The sequence below is a fragment of the Vombatus ursinus genome, unplaced genomic scaffold (assembly GCF_900497805.2).
Source record: "Vombatus ursinus unplaced genomic scaffold, bare-nosed wombat genome assembly UNPS02014849.1, whole genome shotgun sequence".
Lineage (NCBI taxonomy): Eukaryota > Metazoa > Chordata > Mammalia > Diprotodontia > Vombatidae > Vombatus > Vombatus ursinus.
In genome coordinates this window covers 654-9,339 of record NW_020954627.1, presented here as the reverse complement: position 1 = coordinate 9,339, position 8,686 = coordinate 654, and the positions used below count along the sequence as shown (strand labels likewise).

Sequence of the window (8,686 nt, the reverse complement as noted above, 5' to 3'; positions counted from 1 at the left end):
GAGGAAGAAACAAAGTTAAATGAAGCAAAGATCATAGTGATTAGTTCAATGTCACTTCTGTTTAAGCATGTAATGGATAATAAGGGGAGACCATCACAGCAGAAACATCTTATTACATTTGATTTACAGAAAGATGATTTAAAAATCTTTATTGTGAGCAACATAGATATGATGGTGCTATAGAGGTATGAGACAGCCACCAAGAGCCAACATACCCTATCTGACATGATGGCCATGTAGTAGAGTGGCTTACAGATAGCAACATAGTGGTCATAGGCCATGGCTGAAAGGATAAAAATTTCACTGGCCATAAGTATCACAAATAAAATTTGCTGTATTGCACATCCATTATAAGAAATGATATTTTTCTTCTCTATGAAACCAACTATCATTTCTGGCCCAATAGATGTGGAATAGCCAAGATCAACAAATGTCAGATGCCTGAGGAAAAAGTACATGGGGGTTTTTAGATGGGAATCGACAATGATTAGGATGATCAGGCCCAAGTTCCCCACAACTATGACCATGTAGTTTAGCAAAAGCACAACAAAGTGGGGGCCCTGCATCTCAGGGCTGTTGGTGATGCCCATGAGAATGAATTCAGTGAGTTGGCCCCCTGGGGTTTCATTCAGGTTGATCATTTCTGCCATCCAAGAAATATAATCTGAGAAGAAAAGAAAGAAGCCTTCTTTGAGTACTGTTTCCATAACTAACCAGGAAGTTAATGGATAGAAATATGTTAGATAGAGATGAGCAGGAATTTTCCAGCACAAATGCAATGTAATTTTATCCATTTAGTCGATGTGTCATGAATTCACTCAAATTGAAATAATATTACTTTGTGTCATTTGATATAATGTCACATTGTGTCATATCATATCATATTATATCATATCATATCATACTTTATAAATATCCTATCCCAAGAGAATAGTGAATGTGATTTTATTCTGCATAATGGTAAATCATAATACTACCTTTCTCCAAGTGAAGGAACAGGACAATATTATAGATATGTTTAATATATGTTAACTAATTAATGGATCAAAAGATTATAATGAGATACTAATGTAGGATAGTGTATGTAAGATCACCTTATGGAGGGATAGTGATGAAGTAAGTATCGAGTTTGTTTTGAAGGGAAGTGGAGACAGGATAAATAACATACCCAATACATTTCCAAAAATTTTGTGTAATCGACTGGGTGTTGGGCCCTTGTCTATGACTATCAGTTGCAAAGTGATAGGAAATGATGAGGGATGGATTTTCCTTTTTAGGAGTTCCCTAAATTATTCAAGGTAAAGATGCAGTATCTATTGTAGTCTACTTTATATAGTGATTAATTATATGATATCCAGGGTGACTTCATATGTCTACTTAATATCTAAAGTCTCCTTTGCCTTTGCCTTATCAGAGAGTAAATTTTTGTCAATCTAGATTATGAAGTCGAACTAGGTAGCAGTTTTGCTGTTTTTATTTTATTTCGTTCCAAGAGATGTGAGAAAAAAAATTTAATGCTTCTTATTGTTCAGTTATAGGCATTGACTGAAAGATCACACTAATAATATGTTTATTAGTGATTATTATTACCAGTTATCAATATTCCTTGACAAAAACTATTTGATATCTCTGATTGCAGAAAAAGTTTCTATAACATCTCTTAAGGGGTAGGAACTGTAATTTGATGGCTTTCCTTGAAAAATTTTATGGCATTTCAATGTCATCAAATTCTACCCAAGACCACACAATTCTCCTATTCACTCCCACAATGGACATAGTGATTGACTTTTTGAACTGAGAATTTTGGACTCCATGTTTTTGACCTCTGCTGCCCTGGAAGTGCACTAACAAAGAAGAGTGTTACCTGCTTATCTGGAAGGTAGGATCTTCTGTAGCTTGTTCATGTGATCTGTATTGCCAACTGCTCGAGTCAGACTTTATGGTTTCCTCTGTCCCCATGAGGCCTTGTCCCTGAAGCGAGGGAAATGTTTAATTAATTTTGTATGAACTTGTCATGGAAATTTCACAGACAGTAATAAGTGAAAAAGTCCCTGGACTAACTAATTTAATGAATCTTATATCATGTTCTGGGCTTCTGTTTGTGGTTGATAAGCCATGTTTGCATCATGCTCAGGGAAATTGCACAGACTTCTACAAGAAGACTCTAGTCAAGAGCACTTCATGTTAACCATCCACATACTATAAGCCAAGTAGATGAACAATACCAAGAGCATAAAAGGATATAACAGAAAGATGAATGTGCAAAATGGAGAGTTTGCCTTTTTGGATGCATCTCTAGGACAGATGGGTATAAATGGACTCAGTGTTAGCCACCAAAAATAACTTGGGGTAGATGAGCTGGCTGGATTGTCTTTAGAGTATTACAAGTTCTTTTGGAAGGAGCTAGGTGATGCAGTGGATAGAGAACTGGCCTGCAGTTAAGAAAAACTGATTTCTACTCTACCCTCATATACTAGCACTCTGACTTTTGACAAGGAACATAATATCCTTCTGCCAATTTTTCTTTCTGGTAAAATAGACCTAATAAGAACCTTGAGATGTCAATATTGTTGTGAGGAACAAATGAAATTTTTACCACGTAACTGAGTGGCCCGGTGAATTTGTCTCTGTACCTAGAGTCAGAAACAGATAAGTTCAAAAGTTCTTTCAGATACTTAAGGTCAGTGTAACCCTAGTCATGTATGTTAATCTTTGTCTGCCCCAGTTTCTTAAACTAAGATAATTGTACTTCCTAGTCATATTGTTTGGAGGAACCATTGAGATATTATTTGTAAAGTGGTTAGCACAGAGGCTGTCCTATAATAGATATTGGAAAAATGGTGAATATTTTCTTCCTTCATGACTCCAGTCTTTTCTGAAGGAGGAACATATATTTATTTTTTAAACTTTTTAAGAACATTTTCATTTTCAGCTCAAACTTCCCTATCTCCCTCTAGTCAACTCCCCTGAATTCTGAAAAAAAATCTATATGACAACCATTATACATGTGAAATTTGGCAAATCATTTTCCCATATTAACCATTTTACTAAACATAAATATATATAAATATATACATATATGGAGAAGAAAAAGAATATTCTTTAATCTTCACTCAGTTTTCATTAGTTCTCTCTATGGTGGTAGATAGGATGTTTCAGCATGAAAGCACTGAAATTGTCATGGATTATTATATTTGATCTGAATAGCTATGTTTTTCACAATTTATTGTCATTACCTATATTGCTGTTACCATGTACAATATTCTCCTTGTACTGCTTGCTTCAGTTTTAATCAGTTCATATAAATCTTCCCCAGATTTTTCTGGAATCTTCTCTATCATCATTAGATAGGAATATTTTTAGATTCTTTTGGGCACATATTTTTGACAGTCCTCTGGCATAAGATAGTCCCTGCTTGGATGACATGGGATACCTTTATTGTACATTGTTTTAGTGGATTCATACATGCTATCTTCCTTCAGTACAAAAAGGAGCTGTCAATAAATTAAGGCCTTGTGTGGAAAGTTAATTTATGTCTATGACGAAGTCACTGGGCTACCCTGAATTAGGGGAAAAACACTTAATATGTTTATACACCAAGAAAAATATGTAAAATGATGAGGTTGACTTAATGTAATGCTCTATTGAAATGTGATTGGGAAGACTGAGGTAGTGTATACAGAGTGAGTAAGGAGAAGGAGATCCTTAATGCGATTGAAAAATACACATTAACATAAAGTAAAACTCATGTAATGGTGGTGATGTGTTGGGGAGCAGAGAGACATGAGTCAGTTTAGCTGGAAAGGTATTCTTCTTGTGTTTATTACTCCTGGAATGGATGGTATGCTACCAAATGTCCTGAATCTGAGATTCGCTGGCCAATATGTGTATCAAGATTTAGAGCACATGGTGGATTTTTGGAGTACAAAGCTGCAGAGAGAAATGAAAAACTTGTGGTTGGCGGGGTATGATTTTTGGGAACACAGCTTTATTAACCTTAAAAATTGTAATTTCCAGTACTTTTCAATGGCTGGATTCTGTAAATTACAGCCCATCATAAGTGGAGACTACTATGATGGTATCAAGATCATCAAGTCTAATCTTATAATAGCATAGTTCCCAGTTGTTCTCCAGAATGGCTGGATAAGTTCATAAGCACACAAAGAGTGAATTTGTGTACTTATTTTTTCCATATCCCCTCCATCACTTATTAATTTCCTTTTCTTTCATATCAGCCAATTTAATAGATATGAGTGAGAAATAATGAGTTGTTCTAACGTTCATTTCTCTAATTATGAGTTATTAACATTTTTCTTTTAAATATTCATAACTTTGTTTTCTTCATCTTAGAACTCACTATAAATATCCTTTGACAGTTTATTAAGTAGAGAAAAACATTTATTTTAATAATTTGATTCAATTCCTTCCATATTTGAGAATAGAAGCTTTTATTTAAAAAAATCAAATTGTGATACAATATTTATGCTCAATTTATTTTTAGTTCATTGGTTCATTTGTTTAAAACTTTTTTTTAATTCAATGAAATCAAAATTAGATATTTCACCTCCCCTGATACTCTCCTATTTGGTCAAAAAAATCTTCCCTTATCCTTGAAATTAACTTTTTTTTATTCTTTTTTTTATTCAATTTACTTATAAAATTATCCCTTACGTCTACAACATAAACCACTTTAACTTTGCATTGTTATGTGGCATGAGCTGTTGGTCTGTGCCTATTTTCAGCCAAACTGTTTTGCAGTTTTCTTAGTAATTTTTGTAAATGGTGGATTCTTACCCCCAAAGCTTCCAATTTTGTTTTTATTAAATACTACATTGCTATGGTCATTTAGTACTGTGCATTGTGTACTTAATCTATCCCACTGCTCCACCACTTTATTTCTTAGCCTGTACCAGATTTTTTCGATGATTACTGCTTTGTAAAATTGTTTGAAATTTTATACTTGTAGGCTACTATTTTTTTTTACTTTTTTATAGATCCCATTGATATTTTTGACCATTTGTCCCTCTAGAAGAATTTTATTATAATTTTCCCTTGCTTTATATAACACTTATTTGGTAGTTTCACTGGTATGAAACTGAATATATAAATAGTTTTGGATATAATTATGATTTTGTTATATTGGCTCAACCTACACTTGAGTTATTAATATTTCTACAATTGATTAAATCTGTGTTTGTGACAAAATGGCATTTCATGGAGGTACCTAGGTGGTACTGTGTATAGAAAGTAGAGCCTGGAGTTCAAATCTGGTCTCAGATTCTTACTAGCTGTGAGACGATGGGCAAGTCACTTAACTCTGTTTACCTCAGTTTCTTCATCTTTAAAAGAACTGGTGAAGAAAACAACAAACTACTCCAGCATCTTTGCAAGAATTCCCAAAATGGGGTCACAAAAAGTTGAACATGTGTGAACAACAAGAAGTAATCTTTTTTTAAATTTCAATATTATTCATGTGATATTGCAGAACTTTGAAACATGGAACACAACAGTGTCAGAAAAACAGAACATATAACTCTAGAGGCAGTCCACTCCATTTTGCATAAATTCTAATTTTGTGGTGAATTTCTGTAACTTGAGATGGAAGCTTGGCTTAGCTAAATGAAAAATCAAAGACAAAGATGCAGTCTAACCTCACAAAGATATATTTAAGTAAGATAAATACAGTCATTTTTAATCCTAGCTGACTCTTCATTCCATCGACCTTTTGTTTGTTGGTTTGTTTTTGGTACAGATATTGAAGTGGTTTACAATTTCCTCTTCCTGCTACTTTACAGATGTATAAACTGACGCATATAGAATTAAGTGAATTGCCAACCATCATGCAGGTAGTTTCTGAGGCCAGGATGGAGCTAAGGAAGATGAGTCTTCCTGATTCTGGGACCAGAATTCTATACACTGTACAACTAGATACCCAAATCAGTACTCCTCAATTATGGGAGGATGAGAGATGATGTCTGGCTTGGACAATACATAAACTAAAAGGATCTGATGTGCTCTCTGATAAATAGTTTTCCCACTTTTCTGAAAGCCTTATACTTAAAGAACCTCAAGAAAATATAATGCTGCCTCCAACTGGACTCACCCAGTCCATCAATGTTCTCGGTTAATATGTCCATTGTGTGAGATCTATAATTTGCCTATTGTCGCTTAAGAATATTGCTTTTTTCAGCATTATGCATGTCAAGAAACACCAGTTTCTTCAGGGCAGGGAGAGTTTTTTTTCTATTTCCTTCTAACTTCCAGTACCTATTCCAGTCCAAAGCATAGCAGTTGCTTAATCAGTGGTCTTTAGATAGTGATGAATTGGAAGAGATTATGAAAGAATAAAATAGGACACATGATTTAGAATCTAAAAAGAATAATAGGGGAGGGAAGTGAACAAACAAAAGATATGGGTGGAAGCTCACAAAAGACATTAGTTTCATTTTATGTATTGATATTCTTTGTTTTCCCCAAAGACAAAAATTAAACCCAAGTTTATGACTTTTACTTGTTTCTTTCTAATTCTTATTATTAAAAGAAAATACACATTTAAAATGGAGAACTATAAGTTTTTCTGTTTTACTAACCATACAATTCATTTCCTGACAAAGTATGTCCATATATATAGAACATTATTTCCCTGAGCACTGATGAAAGAATGCATGAGAGCAAAATAGCTGTATGTTCTGACTTACGGTATTGGAATGTATTCAAATTTGATAATGATTGAAATGTTTGTGAAGTACTGACTACATTTATGCAGAGAACTATATTTAACATTTTTCTTCATTGCAGGTTTGCTAAGTCAGTTAAAACTCCCTAATACATAGATGCTTATCAATTCTCATTAAGAAAAAAAAATGACATAGTTCCATCCAACCACTTCTAATAGTAATGAGAATTACTTGTGCTTTTCTTTCCAATTTGTAATTTACCTTAAGAATTACCACAATTAGTTTCCAAGTATATGCATTGTGCATGTGGAAGAGCTGCATTAGCACATAATGCAACCTTTATGAAGTGATCAGTGATCCCTCTAATAATGCCATTAGATTATCATCTAGTAACATCATCACCATCCACACACATTTATTGGGTGTGTCCAGTGTGCCCATTGTTGGTGAAACCCAATGCAGTGAACATGAAGCTTCTTTAGAGAAACAAGACACTCTCTCCACCTCAATTATTTGGATACCTATGATTGGAAATGAAAGAAAAGCATGTGATGAGTGTTGTACAGTGGATTGAAAACTGGCTTTAGAATATGAAGGTCTAAGCTCGAGTCCTGATTCTGGCACACAAGACCATGTTTTTTCTTCATTTTTTATTCTTTTCAATATTCATTCATTTCTTCATTTTTGTCTTTGTATGTTCAATGCCTATCACAGTGTGTTGGAGAGAATGCTTGGTTTTTGTCAACTGCTTTTTTGACAGCCACACACGTTTTAAGATGTTGTTCTCTTCTGGTTTTATTTCATGATATGACTTTTACATTTAGTTCATAATTACATTTACATTTCTTGTGGAAAATAGTCAATAATGATAGTGATGATGATGATGATGATGATAATGATAATATTAATGGACATTAAAATGATGTTTACCCTCTCACAAGCAATATGCTGAGTACTTTACAATTATTTCACCACGTAATGTTCACATCAATTCTGGGAGGTAGGTTTTATAATTGCCCCTATTTTACACATAAGGGAACTGAGGCAAAGGTTAAAAGAACTTACCCAGGGTGACTCAGCCTTTAAGCATTTTCAGGCTGCATTTTAACTCAGGTCTTTATGACCCCTGGTCTGGTACTCTATCCTCTGTGTGACCTTACCGTCCCTCTACAAAGTATGAATCTACATCTAATTTCTTCTAATCTGCTTTGTAGTGCTCCCTGTAAGAACTTGGAGTACTTGTCCAAGAAATTCTTGTTTTGAACTTTACTGAACAGTATGCCATAGAGTTTAATTCTTCCTGACCGTTGTTTCTGAAGAATTATAAAATGGTTTTTATATTCTTCAACCAGTAATAAATGATCTTGATGATTTTGACTTTTGGAAAAATGAATAATCATTCATATAGGCCTTCTTCTTCTCTTTCCGTTGCACCACTGGTAACATTACAAGAATGCAGACACTGCAGTCCACCACCTCCACACCCATCCACACATACCAATACAAACAATGAAGAAAATAATCTACTCAACAAGCGAATGAGCCCCAGATTATAGATATGGTCACCTTGATTAATCATTTCTTCCCCAATTATGACATGTTCCTCTAAAACAATCTTGTTCCCAGGACACAAGTATTGTCTGTCTTGGCAAGAAAAAGTGGAAACATGAGTAGAAATACTTTTCATACTTTATTCCTGCCCAAATTTAAATTTTTACTCTAAAATGGATTACTTTTTGCATATCTGGCAACAGTGGATATGCAAAAACCATTCTCTGCATATTAAGAGAAATGCTATTTTTTCTCTCTAAAAATAAGAGAAGAATGAGGGAAAAGTTGAAAAAATATAACATATTTATTTGGATTTGATAATGCATTGGAATCATACACTACATTGGTCATTACAGAGAAAGCTTACATCATTTTTTAAAGAGTCTTTTCAAGGCACCTTTCACCTCTTTGTTCCTCAAGCTGTAGATCAAAGGGTTGATCAGGGGAATGATTAGAGT

At 34.0% G+C, this 8,686-nt stretch overlaps 1 protein-coding gene across 1 annotated transcript in view; it reads right to left on the bottom strand.

Annotated features, from left to right (window-relative positions):
* Window positions 1-215: 215 nt before the first annotated feature.
* LOC114027059 (olfactory receptor 8K1-like) overlaps window positions 216-8,686 on the bottom strand; it is a gene marked incomplete at its 3' end in the record, with an annotated part of 9,116 nt that continues 645 nt past the window's right edge. Inside the window, exons 2-3 of the mRNA XM_027840894.1 lie at window positions 2,597-2,633; window positions 216-664 (exon numbers count right to left, since the gene is read on the bottom strand). Of these exons, the coding sequence (XP_027696695.1) occupies window positions 216-664; window positions 2,597-2,633 (486 nt within the window). The remainder of the gene's footprint in view (window positions 665-2,596; window positions 2,634-8,686) is intronic.